Source organism: Leptodactylus fuscus, chromosome 5 (assembly GCF_031893055.1).
Source record: "Leptodactylus fuscus isolate aLepFus1 chromosome 5, aLepFus1.hap2, whole genome shotgun sequence".
In the NCBI taxonomy this organism is placed as follows: Eukaryota; Metazoa; Chordata; class Amphibia; order Anura; family Leptodactylidae; genus Leptodactylus; species Leptodactylus fuscus.
The window spans coordinates 168,013,019-168,025,253 of NC_134269.1; the positions used below are offsets into that span (position 1 = coordinate 168,013,019).

The following is a 12,235-nucleotide window of genomic DNA, read 5'->3' on the forward strand; positions in this document are numbered from 1 at the left end:
CAGTAATCAGACATCTGCCTGGTAACGCACTGTGCACCTCTGTGTCCATCACATGATCATGGACTGATTACTACCCACTGGTTGTAAGCAGAATGAATGACAGCAAGCAGAGATGTAGAAAAGACTGTGAGGAATTCATAATAAAAATGTTGGAATATTGCAGAACTTTCCATTATACAAACAATAACATTTGTCTATTAATATTGCTCTGAAAATAGACAACCACTATAAGCATCACCGAGTGTGGGGGCTATTTTATTAATATGTGGGGGAACTTTGGAGGCCATTATATTATATTTGGAGCACTGTGAGGGCCATTATATTACACGTGAAGGCACCGTGGCGGTCATTATATTACAAGTGGCGCAATGTATTACAGAACATGTGAGGGTACTGAGGGGGGCATTACATAACTGTCGATAGATGCTCCAAACAAAGCCATATAATAAGAGATCACTACTTTGTGATTTTTTTTCTCACTGGGGATAGCTTCAAAGGGTTGCTAAACAATGCTCTCTTCCAGTTTTCTGGTGGACAGGGATAATGTTGTGGTGCACATTTTGTGCAAGGCCCTTTGCTTGTGCCACACATCTGCCACAAACCTTGTTCCTCTCTACGCTCGCCATATTGTTTAAATGGGGGTGGAGAAGAGCAGGAACGCCTAAGCCCAACATATTCATTCTAATGCACATCAGTTTTCATAACCTAGAAACAAAGGACATCTGGCTAATAGAGAGGCCCTTAGAGTGAGGGGCACTTGTTTTTACAGAACCTTGATAGACTTGAATCTATTGAAGTGTCCATAAAAACAGGCAAAAATATGACGCCCTATTTACCGGTCTTTTAGAATGGACCATCAATACATTGGTCATGTGAATAGCTCATTTCATATGAAATGATATTTAATGCAGTTTTGTGACAGATCATTTACCTGTCCTGGGTGACCTCTCACTGTATAGGGCACTACAATAAGTAATAGGACCAGGGTGATCTAGGGTCATCTGAAAATATCTGTGATTGCCAATTGTGTTTAATGTTGGGGTGGCGGTATGGTTTTTGGTGAAAAATATACAGCATAATTGTTGCAGGTATGACACAGATTTCACCTTATGCATTGCACCCAATGAATTCTGTACAGGAAAGTATGTTGCTGGGGCAGGGACTCCCAGCATCATAGATAACTATTATTCTAGTAATCCCGTTCCCAGCATGAAGGTCATACTGGTAAATCATGCATGAAACTTTGTCACTTTAAAAAAAAACAGACTGACTTCCATTGTTCTAAAAACAGATAATGGGGCCTGACCCTTGGTTCACATCTGTGTTTGGTAATCTGTTCGGGGAGTCCGCATGGGGATCCGCGAATGGACCACCGAACGCACTTCCAAGTGGTGTACAGTGAAAGCACATGGACCCCATAGACTATAATGGGGTCCGTGTGCTTGCTGTGCACTGCTCGCATGAATCATGCGGATAGGAAAGTAGACTGTGAAGTACTTTCCTGTCTGCATGTTCCGTGCAGAGATCTCGTGGCAAGCACATGGACCCCATTATAGTCTATGGGATCCGTGTGCTTTCACTGAACACCACTTGCAAATGTGTTCGGTAGTCCATTCGGGGGAGGGAGGGTCCTCATGCGGACTTCCCCAAACGGATTACCGACACAGATGTGAACGAGGCCTTAGTAATTCTACCATGTCGTGCACTTGTCAGAGAATGGATCGAGTTGCTTAAGAATCCACACTCTTAATAAATCCTCTCCCCTGTAGTGCCAGTTGCAGTATTACAGCACAGCTTGCTTTTAGATGAATGGAATCTGAGCTGTAATAGCGGTGCCCAGCCACTGCACATTATACAGGTATCGGACTTCCACCAACCTGAAATTAATGATAGGTGCAGACAAAGCTTCTCACAATGGACATTCAGGCCTCTTAAAATGTGCACCTGCACCTGATGCGATCACACACTAGATGGCGATAGAGCACAAAGCTGGAAATATACTGAACGCGTTTTCTTGTCTTTGTGCCACATCGCGCTCCGTAGGCCGCATAACATCAGCAATATGGCGACGACCCGTGATGTCCACGTCGAAATCTGTCACCAGGAAATTGTGAAGTATGATCTGGAGATCAAAGCTCTGATCCAGGTAGAGAGCCGGCTCGGGGGCTTGTAGCTGCAGTGTGGGGCTGTGCTAGGCTGCCAGGCCTCTAGTGTTATACATGCGGCAGCTGTCACCCTGGGGTCCTGATCTGCTGTACAAGCTCCTGCCAGTGTAATGAATGGAAGCTGATGCTGAGATACACCCAGTATCCAACTCTCGTTCTCGTCATCTGATGCTTAGATACACCTATTGTCCAAATCACTTCAGCTGATGCTGAGATACACCCAGAATCTAACTCTCTTCAGCCTATGCTGAGATACACCCAGTGTCCAACTATCTTCATCTGATGCTGAGATACACCCAGTGTCCAATTATCTTCTTCTGATGCTGAGATACACCCAGTATCCAACTCTGTTCACTTCTTGCAGGTCATGAGAGTCTTCAGGCAGTTTGTTCCAATGTCTCCCACTATTCCTTTGTTATATTTGCCGGGAATGTTAGGCGCAATTCAGCTTACATGTCATCTTCACTGCCACATTGGTTGGAGTCTATTCTAGACTCCTGGAAAGCCAACCTGCCTAGTATTGTGCTAAGGATCAGGACACTGTGGAGTTATTTCTAAGTCTCTGTTCACATTGCGTTTGAGCCCTACATTTGCTGTACACACCAGAGCTCCTGGTGAATTACCCTGATGAATTCATAAGGGTCTATTAACTTCACACAAGTCAAAACAGTATCCATATGCCCTCTGGTTAGATTAGTATGCATGAAATCTACTCAGTATGTCTACAGAATGGCATAAATCGGACCATCCTCCCTCATATACGTCTGACGGAAGTCAAATATGGCCCACCATTTTTCCTGTAGTGAATTTATATAAGCTCATTGCTTGCCTAAACTGTTTATTTCACAACCCCCTGCTGCCTATGAAAGCACTCTCATCCATAGGAGCTAATATGGCAGACATCACATTACAATTACATCATGTAACCACTTTCACAATACACATAGTGGATCTTTGCTGCCTGAACGGCGCTCTAAAAAAAAAAAAAAAACATACCTAGGAACCATTGATACACAAACTGAAAAATGTAGGAGCTAAATACAGTTTTTAGTTGCCAAATTTATGTATATCTCTATCTATCTATCTATCTACACTGTATGATGAATTTTAATAAAATAAAGACCGGGCTCCTGTAAGACATTGCAGCCCAGGGAATATCTGGTCCTCTGCATTGGCTTGAATTCCAACTTGAACCCAGGCAAGAGGCCCCGAGAATTTACATATTGAGATTCAGATTTGTTTCTAATGGGGATTTTGGTCATTTCTGCTGTTTACAGGATATCCGGGAATGTACAGGTCCGATAACTACACTGAACGATCTTAATGCACAAGTCAAAGACAAGTTCCGTCTGCTGAGGTTAAGAATTCAGGTAGGATGAGAATCAGTTATCATCCATCCAAGCAAAACCTGGAAGATGATAGTATGGTGTGACCGCTGCCTTACTGTGCCATGAGAACACGGACTATCCAACGAAGCCATTTTTTACTGACTGGTTCTTACCTTTTCCAGTCCATTACCTGACAACCACAACCTCTGTAGAGGAGTTGTCATGCCGCAATTTCCAAAACTGGCACGGTTTTGGAAATTGCAGCATGTCAGTTATACCTACAGAAACACTGGAGGTTTCCCCATTGGTAATTGTAACAGAACTTCAGTGGAGGAAAACTCTGCAAACTTTGTCTAAAGCACTGCGACGGTTTTTCCTGTAGCACTTTTTTGCTGCGGGACATCTTGTCGGGCCTAAAGCTAAGGCTCCATGGAATGTCCTGCAGAGTAAACAAGCAGGAAAAACAGCGTCAGCAACAAATCGCAGTTCTTCCCGCAGCGCTTTAGACAGAAAGTTTGCAGAGTTTTCCTCTGCGGACTTTCTGCTACAATTACCTATGGGGAAACTGCGGTGTTTCAGTAGGTACAATTGACATCCTGTGATTTCCAAAACTGCAAATTGCGTCGATTCCATCTCGTGGGGCCCTGGCTTAAAAGGGATTTTGCCATCATATGATACATGTCACAATGATATGCCATCACTTTTGGTGGGGATCCAACTTCTTGGATCTCCAGTAATCATAAGAATGAAGGAAACACAGTGCTGGTTTAGTTCGGTCTCCCCTTCTAATTTTGATCATGGAAAGGAGTGGCCCAGCCATTTTCAAGATGGTGGAGATCCCAGAGTTTGGATGTCCACTGATTATAAAGTGGTGGGATAGCCTAGCAAGACGCCTTTACTTTATAGGATTTGATAGTGCATGAGATGAAGAACTCTATGGAGTTCCATCAATGTAACTACTAGAGATGAGTGAATAGTATTTGAAACTATTCGTCTACCTCGCTCCCATAGGAATGCATGTACCGTATTTTTCGGACTATAAGACGCACTTTTTTTCCCCAAAATTTGGGGGGAAAAGAAGGGTGCGTCTTATAGTCTGAATGTGGCGCCTGGCATCCGCTGTACTAGAGAGACGGATGCCGGTAAGGGATAGATGCAGGTGCCGGGGCCTGATCGCTGCGCTCTTCTGCCCTGCATGAAGCCAGCAGCGGAAGGAGTGATGCTATTCCGCTTCTCCGTCCCCCTGCCGTTTGCTTCATGCAGGGCAGAGGAGCGCAGCGATGTCTCAGGCCCCGGCACCTGTGATGGCTTCTATCCCTCCCCGGCATCCGCCTCTAGTACAGTGGATGCCGGGTCAGTATCGGTGGCCCCTTCTCCCCCGGGGCCGGTCCCCACCGGCCCCGTACCTGTGACGTTGCAGGCCGGCTCCTGCGCGGCGATATCGCAGGAGCCGACCTGTTCGGGTGGCAGCCAGGAGCCTAATGAGGCTCCCCGGCCTGTCACTGCTGTATTAGTATTGTGGCTGGGTCTATGACCAGCCGTAATACTAATAGACAGAATGTCCCATAGACGGCAATACAGTTGTATTGCCGTCTATGGGACTTGCAATCAAGTGACCGCAGGTTCAAGCCCTCGGGGGGGAATAAAATAGTAAAAAAAACAAAAAAAAAAAAAACCAGCTTTAAAAATATATAATAAAAATATAAAATAAAGTTCTAAATCACCTCCTGTTTTTTTTTCAATACAAGGTGATCTAAGAAATAGACATTCCCCAAAATGGTATAACTAAAAAGTACATCTGGCCCCGCAAAAAAAAAAACGCCCTATACATCCCCGTACAGCTGCAGGGTCACCTGTCAATGTGGCCTTGCAGCTGTTGCAAAACTACAACTCCCATATATTAAATATTTTACCAGTTTTTGCTTCAAAATTTTTTTTCCCCTATTTTCCTCCTCTAAAACCTAGGTGCGTCTTGTAGTCCGAAAAATACGGTAAGTGGCCGAACACCAAGGGGTTAAGCACTGTGAATCTTTGCCGGCTGCTAACACGCATTCCTATGGGAGCGAGGTATTCAAATCTACTATTCGCTCATCACTAGTAACTACCACTGGCTCCTGGATTTGACGGTCAATATGATTGGACTAGATAGGTGCAGGTTACAGGACCTATGTCTGTCAGACATTTATGGTATACACAAATAAGTCAATGAGTAAATGTATTGGTTTGTATATTTCCTAAAAGGATCTGGAGCAAATGGCCAAAGAACAGGACAAGGAGTCTGACAAACAAGCATTATTGAAGGAGATGGAGTGTCACAAGAAGCAGATGCTCAGGTTTGTATTATTATTATTACAATTTCCATCTTTTATTAACTAGTGCTAGACTGGGCGATTACGATTAGACACATGGAAAATGTAATGCCCACAATGTGCCCTGTGATAAATCCCTTTTACAACATCTTCTTTCTAGCAATCAGACTGTGTGGAGAAAAGCAAATCTTTCTTGTAAGCTGGCAATAGACAACTCTGAAAAGGATGAACTTCTTGACGGAGGTGATACTACAAGGCAAAGGTATGCTTTCTTTAGTTTGATGACAAAGAGAAGGTTAAAATATATAAGATAGCCACATCAAACATTACTCCCCAGCCTGAAATCATTGAGGTTGTGCTCATACGATAGCCAATGTGATCTTACTTTATTCACCTAAAATGATGTTTGTTTGATGTGTTTTGTTTTTTTTTTTGTTTTTTTTTACTGCCCCCAACCAATTTAAAAACTAATTTTTGTGTCTATTTTTGCCTGGACAACCACTTTAAGGTCTAGTTTAGGCATAATGGAATTGTGTCAGATTTTTGATTCTCGTTCTGTGATAGACAATATATTCAATGTATTTTTCCACCTTTTTTATATCCTAATAGAAAAGTAACAAAAGAAAACCTGACTCAGTCTGCAAGTGGCATTACGGAGAGTCTGATGAGTATCAGTCGGATGATGTCCCAGCAGGTTCAGCAGAGTGAAGTAACCATGCATACTCTAGGTACGACCAAGTAGCTGGCGCTATTGTTAGGGTATATTCAGAAACAACACGAGTATGTGGCTTTGATGTAGAATTCGGTGGGTTTTCATTTTTACACATTAAACATGTATAGATATCATAGTGGGGGACCCAGCTTGTGACACTTCTAAATAAGTCAGAGTCTGTCCTAAAAGGCTGTAATACTATATGTTCATCTGCAACTTTCCTTACATTAATAGCAGAGTATTGGGGGTTTAGGAGCAGGCCCACAGCTAATCACAGAAACGGCTTATTCTGAATTGTGGTTCATGTATTGAGACATTTTAAGGGCATAACTTTTATGTCACGCCAGTATTGTTACTTATATGTCATGCAAGTATTTTAGCAGTTTTTAATAACCACACTATACAGTATATAAAAAGTACACGGACACCCTGCTGACTTAGGGTTCGCTCACACTTGCACTCGGTGTCCGGTGTGTGCATTTCACCAGGTTTCCATCTTCAGCCCTGGTAAAACTGGATGGGGACGGAAACCCGGCAGTCCTCTTTAAAACTCATTCACTTGAATGGGTTTGTAAAAGTGCCTGTCCGCAGGAAAGCTATTTTTTTTTTTAGCTGGACACAAAGTCGGACATGCAGGATTGTTATTCCTTTTAGAAATGTATGAATAAATTGACATGGGGGTGGTACCAGTTGGGGGTATACCCTATGTCCCTACAGCCTCTCACACTGTCCAGTTAGTGCTAACAGAGTCAGAATGCAGGGCCACACCCCTTTGACTAGGAAAATTGTAACACCCAGCTGTCAGTTTATTCATAAATGTCTAACAGGATTGGCACAATGCAGAATTTGAAGAATACTTCTGAGAAATACAAGTATTTAATAAAACAGGCAAGTCAGCAGAATTGACAAGTAGGCCCACTTTAAGGCTTTCTGTACCCTACAGTGCTACATTGGGCTTAATACATTGCTTGTTCTTCTTTATCAGCTACCTCATCTAGAACTATCCAAGAAGCCAATGAGGAGTTCAAATCCATGTCTGGAACAATTCAGCTCGGGCGGAAACTCATCACCAAGTATAATCGTCGTGAACTGACGGACAAGCTGCTCATTTTTCTAGCACTTGCCTTGTTCCTAGCCACTGTACTTTATATCCTGAAGAAAAGGCTTTTTCCTTTCTAGCAGCCGCCATGTGCTCACTCACGTCCAGGACCTTATATGAGGATGGCAGAGGAGATCTGCTTAGGAGGAGATGACGCACAGAAGATGAGTCGGCGTCTCTACCATTGCTCCTTCATGTCGTGTTTAGAGACACATGCACACTATGTGGCAGCACAGAAACCTCAAGTCACACAATCTGGGGGTTTTCCAAAACGGCAAAAATTTTGAAAATTTTAAGAGATCGCTATGGAAAAAGTAAACTTCTAGATTGTCATAGACAAGCTTTATATTTTCAATTAATAATACTTTTGTCTCCCCGTGTTTACAGACCTTGTTGGTTACTTTTATGGATGTCTTAATAGGACACTAAACCTAGAAATGGATAAGAAAGTGAAAGATAACAATTTAATATTGTATGCTAATTTCTGCAAGAGACCTGGTAGAGAAAACAAAGTCCCTCCATCAGCTCTGTCTTTGGCTGGTGGCAGGGTTTATATACATAGCAGGAGTGGATGGTTTCTGCTGCAGCAAGCTGCCTCCAAACTATGGAGTGAGGAACCTAAGTCACTCCATCTTAACCTAGCTAGAACCCGAGTCACATAATAGATACCTCTTATGTACCATAATGAATGTGCAATTTGGATCCTTTAATCCTTATTATTGGCTAGCATAGGAGGAAATATGGATTATAATAATGTCATAGAAGTGTAATACACAAAAGAGAAGTCTGAAGTATGTTAAATATCTTCCTTTTTTTGATTTTCCTTTGTACAATACTCTTCTGCTGGGTTATGTTCTGCTTCTGGTCTTTAGTAATTTTAAAAAAGGTTTATTTTAATGATATTTTGTTGCCTGTTGTCATTTTATGGCCATATATGTAGGATCTCCCATAAATATCTGAAAGATGCTGGTCCCACCTCTGGGTACTGCGTCTACTTGACAACAGGGCCCCATTTGTGTCCATAAGTAATTGGAAGAGAGGATGTGGATCAACTCATTTTGTAAGTCCCGTAGAAGTGAATGAAGAGATGTTCATGTACATGGCCCTCTAAATTCGCTTGTGTGCAGATGGGATCCATTCGCAATAGAAATAGGAATACCACTTATATCATTTATACGATACGTACTGTATAGCCACTTTGGTTTGAAGGGAGTCTGTCACAAAGATGGAATATTATGTGCTGTAGCAGAAATATGAATCCCTACTATTGTGGTGGATGTTGGGGTGTTAAATATGGCACTTACTCAGTGGAGTTCTGGTGGCAGGATCCATGAACAGAGTCCTCAGATGCTTTGGTCGTATCTGCTTCCATGACACCCTGGAGCCTATTGAAGCCTCTTAGGCCTGTCATAGGCCATACTATGGATGGGTCACACTTTTATTACAGGCTGCCATAGACATGGTACAGAAACGTGTTACTTTTAGAACTTTATTCTTTAAATTCAGACAATTTATTCAAAGGCATGGTAGCAGAGAGATTAAATGATGCTAAATATGCTCAGGCCCATTTGGGGTCAAAAAAATACTTTACGGGTTTCCTTTACCATTGGAAATAGGGTCGAAGACCAAACTCTGAACAGATTGATACAATTATTTTGTCATGGTTGTATTTGCAAGAACAGCGCCCCACCTATCCATGGGTTGTGTCAGTTATTACAACAGAGCTCCATTGAACAGACCAATTAAATTTGTCACTGTTTCTAGAAGCCATTGGCTAAGTACCATTTCCTGTGTGTAGGCGGGGGGCCCGGGAGTAGTGGGGGGATCAATAATGTGAGTATGACTCTTCAATTTGATTATTATGGGTCTGGTAAGACTTATAATGCTGGTGCACAACTGATCTAACATTAGATTTACACACCATGTTGGTTTTTCCTTTTTTTGATCTTTTTTCCAAATACAGTATTAGAATACAGCTAAGGAATGAAAACTGGAAAAAGAATACGTGACATAGTGATCTGTAAAGCGAATAGTCTGGAGCTTCTGCTTTTTAAGGATTATACAGTCCAACCTTTTACAAAGCTTCCATGGGACAGTAGTAAAGTTGGAGTTAAAAGAAGAAAATTAGATTCCTATGGCAAATTCTCCTTATGATGGAACTACATACTAGTGCGGCTTCCGGTTAAAAACAAGATGTGAATCGTGTATTCATCTCATTCATCTGGCAGAAAGCATTTGTCTTGATTTCAGCTTTCCTTTGCTGACCATTTATTTATGATCTAGAAAAGCTGTTCTATATATATGAATTCACACATAATATTCCAGCATCAATCCAATGGAAGGACATGGGGTCAGACTTCCTGTGACCAAAGGACCGGTTATTTCTACTTAGAACTTAGTTTCCTGACTCTCAAGAAATCATTTAGAGCGTAATTTTTGTCATGCTGACTACTGTACCTAATAAATGATATTGACTATGTGTGTCTTCTGAGTTGATACCTTATTTTATTGTCTCCATTACGACCTCCAGCCCCATAGATCTACTGAAACTAGGATTACCATAGAACCCTACAGTGATCGGAGTTCCGTTCTTTAGGACTTATGGAGATCCATTTGTTCTGATCAGGTTCCAGGTGCAATATGTTCATATTACAGATCAGCAGCTGAACACGTACTGTATTTTTCAGACAATAAGACACACAAGAAAAATTGGGAAAAAATATTTCCAAATGTGGCAATTAGAGTTGAGCGAGTACTGCAATCCGAACAGCACGCACGCATTGAAATGAATGGAAGCACCTGGTGCTTCCGGTTTGACAGCAGCCGGCCGCTTAACCCGCCGCGTGCCAGCTGCGTGCATTGATTTCAATGCGCGCGTGCTGTTCGGATCGGCTGATCCGAACAGTACTCGCACAACTCTAGTGGCAATATACTGTGCGATGTACATTATACAGAGCGTGGGGGCACTAAAGATTATTACTCAGTAGGTTTCTGAAGGTTTCTCCTGGCCACTATCCTAATGAAAGAGCTGGGAGGCAGGGATCCAGACAGCAGGCAGTCCAAATTTAGACAGCGGTCCTGACTTATAACTAGAGAGGAGTGAATTTTTCCTGAAATTAATTTAATTGAATTGACCAGTTGCCCTAAAAAGTTATTTATTAGACAATTTTGTGCTAAAGTGCAGTCTTATTGCTGAGAAAATCAGCTTTTAATTGATATGTAAATTAGAAGTTTGTTGTGCCCAGAGCCAAGCCACGCCTGCTAAAGCCCCTGTATTCATCCATATTGCTACTTCATGCTGCCCCCTGACATAAATATTGATCGGTCCCAATCTGTATTTACCACAGGCAATAATGGGTGCCTCGACCAAAGCAGCCATGCCCTGGCTGCACCAATTAGCATATTTGCATATGGATTAAAAATTGATTTTCTCAACAGCAAGGTTACACTTTGCCACTAAATGCTCTTACATCAGCATGTAAGTAGGTTAGAAGGGATTTTGGTGGTTGGAACCTGTCTTAGTGATCTATATAAGGGTGGGTTCACAATACAGTTATTTAATGTCCAGATTTTGCATTAAGGCCATGTTCACACAGTATTTTAGGTTTCTCATAAACATGCATTTCAACTCATCAAGTAAAAAGAGAAATTATTTTACACTTGTTGCTCAGATTAAACTTTTTTTTTTTTTTTTTTTTATAATGTAGATTGTGAGCCCCACATAGAGCTCACAATGTACATTTTTCCCTATCAGTATGTCTTTTTGGAATATGGGATGGAGATCCATGCAAACACGGGGAGAACATACAAACTCCTTGCAGATGGTTTTCTGCCCTTGGCGGGATTTGAACACCAGGACTCCAGCGCTGCAAGGCTGCAGTGCTAACCACTGAGCCACCGTGTGGCCCCAGATTAAACTATTTTCACAACGGTTTTGGTCTCCTCGCTGGCGTCCTTTGATGTTACTGCTGACTTTTTATCAGATATTAAGGTGTATGAAAGAGTGACTGAATGGCGGAGATATACAAGGAGCCCGCAGTAGGCCTGGCATTGCTCCAGCACCCGCTACAAACAAGGACATGAAAGACTGGCAGTCACCATACTGTTTGCTGATACAGATGTGCTACAGTCAGGAATATTAATATACTGAAAGCCTCCACAATATCAAAGACGTAGATTATAAGTGTCATGTCTGATTTTGTCATCACTTAAAACTTTTTTTTACCACAAATGTCCAATGTGACCCACCCTGACATTTTTATTTTATTTTTTTTTTACAGTCTCTTAAGTCTGTGTTTAAACTGCATTATAATGGAGGTATTCTAAGGCTGTGTTCACACTACTGTTAGTGGCTCAGTACTGTCAGATTACATCAGATTGTTGCACTATTCTTCCCATCAAAGTAATGGATTCCAATAAGGGTCAGTGGGGTCTGTTGGCTGCCATGGGTACCATCAGGATGCCGCTTTTATTTTCCAAGTAGCTTCTGAGAAATGGGATTTTGGTTGTTTGATATCGGCAACTTTTACCTATGTCTATAAATCTTCCCACTGTGTTCATGTCCTTGTCCCAGCCATACTAGGTCTTTAAGTTCTGGTATGTTTAGTTTGGGTATTTTTTTT

General features: G+C 42.0%; 1 protein-coding gene across 1 annotated transcript; it reads left to right on the top strand.

Moving 5' to 3' along the window:
- Positions 1 to 2,048: 2,048 nt before the first annotated feature.
- BNIP1 (BCL2 interacting protein 1) lies at positions 2,049 to 10,013 on the top strand. The gene is made up of 6 exons (XM_075276363.1): positions 2,049 to 2,146; positions 3,443 to 3,535; positions 5,735 to 5,826; positions 5,963 to 6,064; positions 6,412 to 6,530; positions 7,500 to 10,013. Exons 1-6 carry the CDS (start codon positions 2,063 to 2,065, stop codon positions 7,691 to 7,693), a joined length of 684 nt encoding a protein of 227 aa, XP_075132464.1. The 5' UTR covers positions 2,049 to 2,062; the 3' UTR covers positions 7,694 to 10,013.
- Positions 10,014 to 12,235: the final 2,222 nt, after the last annotated feature.

What these genes read in the sequence shown, in the direction of transcription:
- BNIP1 (XM_075276363.1), top strand. Translation starts at nt 2,063, where the DNA reads ATGGCGACGACCCGTGATGTCCACGTCGAAATCTGTCACCAGGAAATT. An exon ending in GGTGATACTACAAGGCAAAG is followed by an intron (nt 6,065 to 6,411) that starts GTATGCTTTCTT and finishes ATATCCTAATAG; the next exon opens with AAAAGTAACAAAAGAAAACC. An exon ending in AGTAACCATGCATACTCTAG is followed by an intron (nt 6,531 to 7,499) that starts GTACGACCAAGT and finishes CTTCTTTATCAG; the next exon opens with CTACCTCATCTAGAACTATC.